The 12,307-nt window shown below is 40.4% G+C and overlaps 1 protein-coding gene across 2 annotated transcripts in view; it reads right to left on the minus strand.

Annotated features, from left to right (window-relative positions):
* Positions 1-2,361: 2,361 nt before the first annotated feature.
* kdm3b (lysine (K)-specific demethylase 3B) overlaps positions 2,362-12,307 on the minus strand; it is a 76,371-nt gene continuing 66,425 nt past the window's right edge. For both annotated transcript variants that reach the window (XM_028813181.2, XM_028813180.2), the window contains exons 16-25: positions 10,526-10,792; positions 10,041-10,212; positions 9,682-9,772; positions 9,163-9,293; positions 8,937-9,056; positions 8,661-8,684; positions 8,197-8,336; positions 4,501-4,677; positions 4,267-4,401; positions 2,362-3,678 (exon numbers count right to left, since the gene is read on the minus strand). In XM_028813181.2, the coding sequence (XP_028669014.1) occupies positions 3,598-3,678; positions 4,267-4,401; positions 4,501-4,677; positions 8,197-8,336; positions 8,661-8,684; positions 8,937-9,056; positions 9,163-9,293; positions 9,682-9,772; positions 10,041-10,212; positions 10,526-10,792 (1,338 nt within the window). In that variant the 3' untranslated portion in view covers positions 2,362-3,597. The remainder of the gene's footprint in view (positions 3,679-4,266; positions 4,402-4,500; positions 4,678-8,196; positions 8,337-8,660; positions 8,685-8,936; positions 9,057-9,162; positions 9,294-9,681; positions 9,773-10,040; positions 10,213-10,525; positions 10,793-12,307) is intronic.

Consider the following 12,307-nt stretch of genomic DNA (forward strand, 5'->3'; position numbering starts at 1 on the left):
TGCATTTTGGTCAGATGGCCTCCCTGCAGTTTCTGAGGCAGAGGTGGGTGAGCAGCCAGCGCCCAAAGACGCACTCGGCACAGCAGCACCACCATGTCATCGGTATGGGGGTCAGCTTTTGTAATATCGTCTGACACAGAATAAAGAGACGACGGGCTGCGACTCGACTCGTGATATCTGATCGCTTCTTTATTTCGGGTACTGTGTGACTTTCTGACCCTGACCTTTGGAGTGTCTCCGCCATGCTTTTGTTGTTTATACCACTGCTTAAGCCAACAAACAGCATATTTTTCCTTTGCTGAAATTCTTCTTTTTCCCCCCCTCCCACATCTTTGCCATTGTGTTTTAACCAAACAGTGAACAGGAAGGGGCTGTTTGTATTGATTTGCGTACTAAAATATGAGATATTCTGGGAGGAGTCAGGGTGGGGTGGCAGGCGTGTGCACGTGTGTTACTTTTCACGCTGAATGGGATTTAAGGAGCTGAAGTGCCTGGAAGCTGGCTTAACGCGGCTTTGAGCATCTGGATTTTTTTCTACGCACAGCCTTATACAGGATGCCCAGGCTCTTTTTGGGTTCACCTTACAAGGTGTCAGCAAACAGCTGGCCATGTAGATGAGGAGGTTTATTGAACATCTTGTTCCTGTTGTTATGGTTAATGTTTTAATAAATAATCGCTTCTATCGATCTTGGTGTGGATTATTTATTACAGGGATGACAGGACCCTGACGTTTTTAATTACATATGAGGATTGTATAAAAATTATTCAGCAACCTTTTTTTTTTTTTTTTTAAATTTTGTGAGTTTTGATGCTTAAAAATAACGACATCTTAAATATATAAATCAAGGTGTGTACCTAATTTTTACAAGCTCTGTACTTCTTTGGACATATTTGGCCAATTGTTCAGGTAGACTGAAGACCGACATTCAGCTTGCTGGACTGCCTCTAAGCTTCTCATTTTTTCCATCATTTTCCTTGTTGTCTTCTGGAGCTGCTGCTCAACTGTCAGGAGGCTGATACTGGGTATCAGTGTCACCATCTTTAAGATGCTTCACCCACCACGTCACAGTTCTGACAGCCATGCATGCATCTCTAGATACACACCAAAGCCAACAGTACACATCAGCCCCAGGAATTACCCCTTCAACGAGAGATTCATGCACAGCACCATACATCACTGTCAGCCATTGTGTCGGATGCCAGTGTGGCCACGTGATTTAAGCTAAGAGCACAACAAGACATGGCACTACCCATCAAACAGCATTCACTCTTCTACTTCTAAACACATACATGTAACGCAAGTCTGCTCATTAAGTTCCGTATGCCCCTTATGTCTGTAAAGTCCGTCAGTGGCCTTGGACCTGATCTTGCCCTGTCAGTGTAATTCTGGGGACTGACTGACACAAATTAAGGTAGTTAAACAGACTTTGGGATAGGAGAACAGATTTTAAGCAGTTTATCTCGTAACTGGACAGAGATGCTCATAGGTGTCAAATCATTTTAGAATATGAGGGAGATCACTATGGGCATTGCACAAGGAAAGATAAAAGTCTTCTGCACACTAAAACGTTATGTGACCAGAGCCATGGATTAAGACCGGGGTGATTAAATCACAGGCCCCTTTGTGAAAGACTGAAAAGAAGTGGAGAAAATGGGGCAACCCTGCCTGGCACCTTTAGAAATCTGCAAGTGGTGAGATATCCTGGTTTGCTGCGAGTGAATTAGTAGATAGGAATACAACCTTACTTGGCATGCCACCCTTCTTCTGCACCCTTGGCATACGTACTTAAGCAGTTCAAAATGATAAGATTTGTTAAGAAGGGACTACATAAAGAAAGAACAATGCATCTCATGGGTAGACACAACAGCTTGGCCTTACAAGTTAAGGTGAACACTAAGAGCACACATGACATTCTCAAACTAGACTACAGGTTAATATTGATCAGTGATCAAGTGGTTCACTCACCCAGACGGCCCGCTGTGGTGCTCTGGCTTTAGGCCTCTCACCGTCTCCTTGGTTCACTTGGTCTCAACACTCTGCTTGACTTCACTGTGCTTTGCTCACATCTTGAGCTCATTTCCTTCCTTTGTTCACAATCATCGGTCAAAGGAGCAGCAGGCATGGTGCCATTTCTTTATACGTGTGTCGCCGTTTTCAAAGAAATGCAAGCAAATCTCTGAGGGGGGCTTCTAGGCCAACAATTCAGCAAAGTTCACAAAACATTTTCATTTTTTATCAGAAGACTAAAATACACACATCCTGGCAGGAAATGGCGACCTGAATAAAGAGAGCAGGGAGCAGCCGGAAACGAGAATGGCAGGCGCTACGGCAAAAAAAAAAAACAAAACCCACACCGGAACAACTCTTTTCCATCTTTATTAAAAAAATGATACAACCATTTCTTTAAAACAAACTGCAGTACCAGATAAAGAAAAAAAAAAAAAAAAAAAAAAACCAACCTTGAAATCAGCTCCAAAGTGAAGTGAGCTGCCTGCGGTGGATTCCCCTGCCTACTTCAATGACGTGCCCCAGGTAGGTCTGGGCAGGAATCGGTTAAAATGAAACACTTTCTACCTTTTATGTTTCCCTCAAGACCTAATATGAGGAATGACACGTCAGCACCAAAACTCGAGGGAGGAACACAATGAAACACGCCTGTGGTGTGGTGCCCCCCCCCTCCGAACACGCTTCACACATGTATGTGCTGATCAATGCTGGGATGTCTCGACAACTACCAATATGCAGAGCCTCATGTCACAGGAAGACTGAATCTTGTCTGAAGAGTGGGAGTCCCTTCTAAATGTGTCATTTTTTTTTTTTTTTTTTATCAAAAGTGTACTTCATAAAAATGCTTAAAAAAAGGAGAAACAGAAAGTGATACTTTAGAACTAGAAATCACCTACAGTCAGCTAAGACTTTAGTCCTATGCGGTATGATCATCAGGGTCGGCACACACTGAGGCTGTCAATGTCTGACTTGAACCCCCAAATCAGCTGAAGATGCAGCTTCTCTTTCCCAGAAGTTAAACATTATGACAATTCAGACTTTCAGAACAAAGGAACTGAGGGCCACAAATCAATTAATCCAAAAAACAAAACACACTTTGCTCTGTGTCTTGTAACATTTAGTGAACATCATCATCATCCAAAGTGCCCTAATAAATGCTTGACAACTAACTTGAGTCTGCTCTCAACAGTCGATTGCCACAGTAATTTGGACATTTTTTTTAAATTATTTTGGAGTTAAAACAGCGGCAACAAGGAAACAAACCACTTTAATCTAAGAGGGTATAGAACTATTAAAGAAATGTTGTTATCTATCCAAAACTGAAGCAAATGAGAACCTTCTACACTTGAAAACTGAAAGGGATACTGCATCTTTCACCAAAGTTCACAGCCTGGGAGTGAACAGAGCGTGACCAATGGAGTCCTCGGCTTCTCTCGATTTCCGGTTCCTGTTTAATACTGCATTGAAGTGCTTGACTTGACGAGTCTCGGGCTACGTCCCCAACAATGCACCGTTCTCTCCGCTCTGCCTCTTGTGTCTTGTGTTACATACAATCTGTCTGAACCAGTTTAGTCACCGCAGATCTTCTGCTAAGATCGAGCCACTTTTGATTCATGAGCTTTCAGTGTTCCCACTGCATCTTTGACTGCATGATAGATAATGTTCTTCACCTAGAAAACAGAGAACAGGTGAAAATATACAATGCTGCACACATTTCATAAAATAATAAGTGAAAGAAATAAACTTCTACACTTTATAATGGCCAAGCCCAGAAGCTGGTAGCCTGTATGCCTCACTTTAAAACCTGCCCCAGAAAAACCTTAATTTGATGCCCAAGTGACGCACTGTGACAAGCAATACGAGAGGGCAGCCACAACCCGCAGTCAAAGTGATTCAAGTCCTCAGGCTTTGAAAAACAAATATATTTTGTGGAAAATGTCCTTCATCTAGGTGTGAAACATCATACATTTAATTTACTGACATTTATTTTGTAGGTTTTCAATCAACTCGTAAAGAGGAAGTTCACCTTTTGGAGACCAAAGACCAACTACAGCGCTAAGCAATGCCCGCCTCACAGCCCCAGTCCATGTGAATCACACTTGTTTGGATGTCTTCAAACTTGTATTCTTCCTTCAAAATGCCTAATTTAAAATTCTAGCAGTGTTATCAAAAGTAAATCTGGCCCTGATGATGCGACAAAAGGTGAACTTCTCCTTTCATTTGCTTATTCACTGTCAGAGCGACTTGGGCACACTCACCTGTAGTTTGTCTTCATGGTTTGAGTGCGTGTTGGAGAGATGCCTGAATTCCTGTGTTAATCTGAAACAGTGCTTTACATGTTCTGGTGAGACAAAGTCTTCTGCCACCTTAATACAGCTATACAAATTGTGCACCTGAAATCAAAGATGGCAGACAGCAGTCAGGTAAATCCAAATTATGGGACAGAATATTTTGTCTGACTGACTGATCTGGCAAGGAAACAACATGCCAACCTGGTGGGGTGCTCCAGCAGGAATGAACACAGCATCTCCCAAGAACTGAATGATGGACCAGCCCTGTACGCCATACTCTTCATACAAGCGTTTTCGAAGAATCTGATCCAAATACCAGCTCTGGTCATGAATTGGGTCATGATCTGCTGGGTTTTCTTGGCCCTGTTCTTCTCCAAACTATAATTGGAATTGAAACCAAAAGAAACAAAATGAAACTGCAACCATCTGAAATACCATGAAACCAAGAGCACTAATTAACATGAGGCTACTAGTCAGTGCAGGCAAACTCCCTCAATGGATGTGAACATACGGTGCCAGGCTTCTGTAGATGTGCTGTTACAGAACAGATTGTCTCCGGTAACAAATAGATATCATAAGTCAGTGACAAGTTACATACTGGCGAAGAGAACGGTCTACAAAGAATAATGGAAACAGGCTACGAAAGTAAAGGTGAAGTAAATGTGAAGGTAGGCTGAAACATATAGAGACTCTTGAGATACACTTTAGGTAGAAATGGATGATGGATTTATGTTACTTATTTATATCTTTAATTTTATTGCGGTAGAGGTGGTAATTGGGCCAGATGCAGGTTTAAATAGTTTGCCAACTACAGTGGAACCTCAGTTCACGAACGTCTCGGTACGCGTACAAATCGGTTTACGACTAAAAAGGTCACCAAACTTTTGCCTCGGTTCACAACCACACACTCGGTATACGAACAAGCCAGTTTCCCTTTCGGTTTGTACGTGTTCAGTCTCTCCCTGTGCAGCGAGAGAGAGAGAGAGCGTGACACACACACACACGCGCGCACACACATGCACACACACAGAGAGCATGAAAGAGAGAGCTGGACACATAAGGTAGAGAAGGCAGTTAAAGAATGCACTGGGCTTGACTTTGTTTTCAATTCTGTTTACAGTGATCGGTTCGTAGTGTGCATTGTTGCAATGTTACTTTTCTTGGTGGTTTATTAAATTACAGATATTTTCAAATTTTTTTTCCCTGTGCTTAAAACTCATTTAAAATAAGTGTTTTTAGCCATCGGTTGGTAGCACTATAGCACGAACTACTGCAGTGTTAGTTTTCTCTGTTGTTCAAGGTTTTCTCAGTGTTATTCAGTGTTTTTACATTTAATTTACTATTACGCTGTGCATTCTATGGTTTAATTAACTGTATTTGTGCTTAAAAACTTAAAAAATATATATATTTACATACAGTCTGTATGGTCTGGAACGGATTAATTGTATTTACATACAATCCTATGGGGGAAATTGCTTCGGTTCACGACCAAATCGGGTTATGACCAGAGTTTTGGAACGAATTATAGTCGTGACCCGAGGTTCCACTGTACAGAAAAGAAAACCCTTGTGTTATCATGGCCATTTTCTGTTACTCAGCTATAATGTGTGCTCTTGGGTGCAGTTAGTGCATCTCTGTAAAGCCTTTGATGGTCAGGGAAAGCCTGGGCGTGCACAGTGAGGCCAGTCTTACATGACATTCTCTCAAGATGTCGGCCAGCTGCTTTCATAAACCGGAATTCTGAATTGTACCATGGAGCTGAATCCTGATTATTCTTTAAAGGATCAGTTTAATCACGTGCTGAATGACGGGCTGAGTTATAGTAGTCAACAAGACTGACTGGTGTTGATGGAATAGGTGAAGACAGAAAAACAACAGAAGTGGAACTAGCAAGGATTGAAGGACAGATATTTATAAGGTTTCTGAAAGAAATTTGATGTGTACAGGTAAGAGCAGGGAGAGATAACGAGACGGTGAAAAGTACTGCTGATCACAGAGTCCCAAATCACTGCTAGGCCAGATATACAGATCAAGTCCAAAATATGACCACCGGAGTGAGAAGGCAAATCAACATGTTGCACCAACTCAAAACGGACCAGGATGGATTGGACTTCATCTCTCACCTTACAAGTAGGACAAGTAACGCTGTGACAAAGACAGAAGGTGGAGGCGGTGAGAAACAAACTGAGACAGTAGATTACTGCAGTACGTCCAGTATCATTTTAGTAAAACAAATACTGTACTCAAATTGTATTTCCATTTCAGGAAAAAAGTGGCTAAAAAAATATATTGCTATTTGGAACACATACATTTCACGTGTGTTCCGTGTCTACAAAGATCTGTGTAAGTGTAGCATGACAGAAATGTTGAACACATACCTAAAAGACAATCTTTTTCCATGTTTTAGTACTAACGACAAAATATAGACGTGAAGACTGATGTCCAAATATCAGATAAGCACTTTCACAAAAGATACAAGTATAACAGAACAAATGCGCTTTTTTCCCCCCTCCTAAGACTATAACCGAAGAAAAAGAAATCAGGTTAGTGTTGCTTGTTATCCCAATTTCTTGGGTAGTACAGCGGTTAGAGCTGCTGACTTCTATTCAAAAGGTCCCGGGTTCGAGTCTTAACGTGTCCCAAAATAAACGTTTTGAGTAGTGAGCTGTTCTTATTGTTACTATTATACAATAAAAACATTCATTTGATTTAAGTCTGTAACCGCCGCTGCAAATGTATGGTACTTGTAAAGGTTAGCGTCTTTTTAATTCAGTTGTATGCTCTCAGTCGCATTCACGCTCGCTCCGATTGGACACTGCTGTTTTCAAATAAAGCCGAGCTATAACAGAAGTGAACTCAGATCGAAGAAAGAACAGAAGCCCTCTCCGCAACAAACTCCACTCACATATAAGAACAACGCAGCTGCACCAGGCATAAAGGCGAAAGATGGCACAGTTTGGATACAGGGCGAGTCCAGCATCATCCTGCCAATCACCTGTCCTTCAAAGAAACAGCACGGCTTACAGAACTCGCCGATGTATCGTGCAAACTCCTGTTTGTGATTATGTTTTGTGATGGTCTTTACATAAGAAGCATTTATATGTTACTTATATAAAAGCCAGATCGAATGTTACTTATCTTGATTTATTCACTTGTCTTCCTACAGCGTAAAGTCACAAGTAGACTGCAGAGCTTCCTCTGTTTGATCAGCAAGGGCATGCTCACAAATTACACGTGTAATGCCACGAAAAAATGCCTGCTGACACTTTAGTACGCGAGCAATGGTATGAGAATGCAGTCAGACTTCTTTTTGGGCACATACACCGTCCAGATCTGTATGGAAGGATGGGCTAAACCTCCTCCAAGCCGATGACCTAGGACTGATCTAGACCTCCCGGAAACATTTAGTTGCTATTATTACTGCAAAAGGCGGTTACACCAAATACTAAAAGCAAAGGTTCACACACTTTTGCCACTCACAGATTTGTGACATTGGATCATTTTCCACATTAAATAAACAACCAAGTATGATATTTCTGTCTCATTTGTTCAATTGTGTTCTCTTCACCTACGTTTAGCACAAGTGTGTAAATCTGATGATGTTTTAGGTCTCATTTATGATGGAATATGGGAAATTCTGAAGGGCTCGTTTACTTTCAAGCACCACTGTAACCGCATCACTTGTGTAGGACTATGGAGCGCAGCAGACATCTTTAGAAGCGTTCAGACACTCATGTCTACATTCATTTTCTTTACATCCTATTTCCTCTTAACTAGTTTAAATCCAAGACACGCAACACCCAGAAATACTGCTCAGGGATTATTCAACGCCGCGCCCAACTCTACAACATATAAATACACAACAACTTCCTTCCTTGATGCTTCAGGTTAACATACTTTGCGAAGCAACTCTCGAATTTTTTCTGCATCTTTGGCGGCATAGATGTGCCAAAGGGCTCCTGGCTTCTCTTTTCCTTCATAGATTCTTCGCTTCGTCATTTCATCAACATCTCCTTCTTCTATGGTTTTCAACACCTCTGATAAAAAGAAAAAAGAAAAATGCTTAAGAGGCTAAACTAGAAGACTAACAACAAAACCACTGCAGTCACCCAAACTCTGCACTAAGGTTAGCCTGTGTGTTCTCTAGGGACTTGCATTCAAAAGCAATAATGAGTCAGTGGAACAGAAAGGTCTGCAATATAGACGTGTTTGTCAAACAGGATTATTTGGCATGTTTCTACGCCATTTTCAGAAATGCACAGGCAAATCCTTTAGTTCCCCAAGGAAGCTGGCATAGTGATAAAAGCAAAAAATACATTTTCAAAAGAGACATGCCAGGGAGGAACAGAAAAAGCACAGACCTTTAGATCCAGTGACATCTGCCTCTGTAAATGAGAAAATGTTTCAGAATCAAAACAAAACAAGAGATCTACACAATAACACAAAATACTAGTAAGGCTAACGTTGTCCCTAAAATTACACACTAAATAAAAGAATAATGCAATGAGTGCAATGGAGAACTGTGGACTTCTCTGAACGCACTATTAACAAATGCTGCCTTCAGTTCTGATCAATGCAATAAATGGACTCCTAGTTAAGCACACATCTGACAAGGCAGCTTGCAAAACAATCCTCACCATCACTTTCTAGACCATCTCCCTCTGGAATTCCCACATAAACCATAACATTCACAGCATCAGATACATCCAGGTGAAGGTTTGTGGTTCCAACTTTACGGTCCTCGGGAGTGCTTAGCCCTAAAACAATAAAAGGCATGGTTAGGATCTGCTAGAGGCCTCATACTCAAAGAATTTCCCATTTAGTGGAATGTTGACATGATTTAGGTTTGGGTGATGCACTGACCATAAGCGTTATACATCTTTGGACCAAGGTCAGGCCGCACAAAGAAATCAGGCAATCTTGAAGCAAGATTTAATTTCCCATCTCTCTTAGTGTATTCTGGCAAGGGAAGGTTGTCCATTAGGTCATTAAATCTGAAGGGGGAAAAAAAATTAAGATCAAGTAATTAATCCAAATAAGCACAACAAGGAGATCAGAATACTCCCCGGGAAATTAGCCAATCAAGCCCACAAATTTCCAACAATGCTTTTCTCTTGATTTGAATTGTAATCATTGGGTAACTGAAGTCTGAATGTGTGTAAGTAACCAGTCTACAGAAAGACATATAAACATGTAAGTGAATTGGTTTTAGTGTGCTAAACGACAGTTGTACTCATACTGAGAATCAAGTGTGGTCACTAAAAACAAAATGGATACTTTAATTTTAAATATTTAAACTGGTCTAGTACTGAGGAGCACAGATACCCTAAGGTGCATTAAGAAGGTTGGAGGGGCTTTAAATTACACCCACGTTCTGCATACCTGGCTGGCATCATATCTCTGAAGTCCTCCCCTGGAGGCCAGTCTTTAAGTTTCAAAACCATGGGGCTCCCGTCTTCTCCACGTAAGCGTTCTTCAAAATTACAAAAAAATATTTTTACTTATTAAATGCAATTAGAATTTAAGGATTCAATAAAATAAAATGCTGTTTGTACATCCAGCACACTGATATTTCTATAGCTAAACTTGGAGCCTGATGGTTCAAAAATGTTATTTTTGGATAAATGATAAGTCTCAAATTAAAAGTATAAAATCAGCTTGTAGTTTTAAAATATTTAAATAGGAAAGATTAGGCCAAAAGCAATTAGCAGCACCAGGGCTGTGATGACTGCACAACTCACTTGAGATGACCTCAAACCCGTCCCAGAAGTCGCGGACCTTGACGTCTGAGATGATGGCGCAGTTGCGGCAGTTCACCAGGTCTACATCTTGGTCACCAAATTCCAGGCTGAATGCATTGGGTTTCCACAACTCTCCTCTCAGTTTTTTGTGCACGCCAGAAACTAGCACAGGCTGGCAGGGATGAAGATAAATACCATCAAATACGTTACCTCATTATAACACCTGCAACATGAACTGCTAAGACAGTTTCAAGCTTGTCATTATAAAGACCTCTGCAGACATCTCTCAAGGAACAGTAAACGGCCTTTAAAAAACCAGCTTGGACAGCTACATTTCACTTTTGAGTTTAGGCCAATGGAGACCAAAGGTCAGATGACTGATGTGTTTAAAACTAAAAAGCAATTAGTACAGTGGTTTGCAGCCATTAAGCAAGAATACAGACGCTTGTTGTGGGCAGATTTTACACAAATGCTAGAAAGCTTACCTGCCCTTGTTTCCAACATTCTCGGAAAATCTTCCAGTTGCTGCTGTTACTGGGGTCCTGGAGACATAACAGGCGTCCATCACACAGCCAAGAGTGGGAGGTGTTGGGGTCCAACACACTTAGGCCCATCATGCTTTCTTTCTTGACTTCTTTTTGCATCTCTGCTGAGTTGTCAGCCTTTTTAACCTCCGAGGTCTTCTTCGTCTCCACCACTGAAGCAATTAGGTGATCTAAGAAGTTTGGCAGGCTGCCTTTTCCTTTCTCTCCCTAACCCACAATGGCAAACAACAGAAGGGGAAAAGGTAAACATTTGGCAACTTCTCTTTTAGATACTCTGCAAAGCTTTTAAGCTTGTCGATGCATTTGTCCTTAATGAATGTCAGGTTTTACTTAAATAAAAAAAAACAATCAGCAAGTTATAAAATACAGAAAATACAAAGGTATGAATTAGGTAGTGCGCCATGTATGCCAACTTTATTATGTCCCCCCCATCTTGACACTTCACACTCACTATACACATGTTAAGTGAAATTTGCTTGCAGGTTTCTAAAGATGTGCTTAGTCAGTAGACAGCAGCTTACAGTCATATTTTGCTTTTGTTTTGCTCAATTAAGCAACACTCAATTTCTTGTCAAACTAATTATTGAAAGTGATTTAACCGACAGTTTTACTTTAAATTCTTCATTGCTTAAATATGAACAGACAGTGAAGAGGATCTTGGTTTGTGTCATTTCTACCTTTCAAGTGATCTTCAAGGTTTGTTTTGATGCCATGAGTTAAACAGGATCTAATAATGCAGGACCAATTAATAAGTAACTCAAGACAAGAACAATAAAAATTACTGCTTAGTAAATAAACCATATGCTATGGCTTTGTAACTCCTCAAAAAGACACAAATATTAGTTTTAATTAGAGACTCTAAGCTGATCAATCACTGTCTTTTTAGAGAAAAATAAAGACCCTTTGATGTCATGATTTAATAATGAGATTGGTCATATTTCAAAGTATTGGCTAGAGTTCTAGCAAAAAGAATTGAGAAAGTGATCCTCATAAGAATATCAAGGCCAAAGTAGATTAAGTAAGGGCAGGCAGCTATCGTCAAATGGTTGCCATTTGTTGGATTACTGTACTCTCCTGCCGGTGTCTCTGCTAAAGTTTTTTTTTTAAATTAATATGAAGTTGTAACACACAGTGGGACTCTTTATAGTACTAATTAACTCTCAAGTTTGTGATGATGGTGGGTTTTTAGTGTGCTTTAAGATTTAAATTTGTGATTGTTTCTGTGATATATGGGATTGACTATTTCGACTTGAGTTTCTTAAAAGTATGCTTGAGTGTCAACACTTCTCTTGTAATGCACATTTTGGACCATAAACTGATCATTTTTAAGTACATGTGCGAGTTTGAGCATGCCCTTTGATACGTTGATATTTTATACAAGCTGGTTTCTGCTTTGCACCCAGGGCTGTCACTGTAATACCATGTCGGGAAATGGATAGATGTAGGCCTGGATAAAAATATTGATTTTCTGATTAATCTTTATTTTCGGTTTAAATGATTCAATATCAATTTTTAAAGTCCTGAGATCGAGCTTGTGAATCTCTATCCTGCTCAATCACTATATATAGATTGGTGTTCATCTTCATTTTTGGCATCCGATCCAGTAGATGGAGCAAATACGCCTGTGGAGGCTTTTTTACAGAAAAAGCACCTTACTATGTCACATAAAATGGTGTGTCCTCTTTAACTGAAATCAGCATCTTGGACACTTAAATCAGATGT

Source organism: Erpetoichthys calabaricus, chromosome 11 (genome assembly GCF_900747795.2).
Source record: "Erpetoichthys calabaricus chromosome 11, fErpCal1.3, whole genome shotgun sequence".
Classification (NCBI taxonomy): Eukaryota; Metazoa; Chordata; class Cladistia; order Polypteriformes; family Polypteridae; genus Erpetoichthys; species Erpetoichthys calabaricus.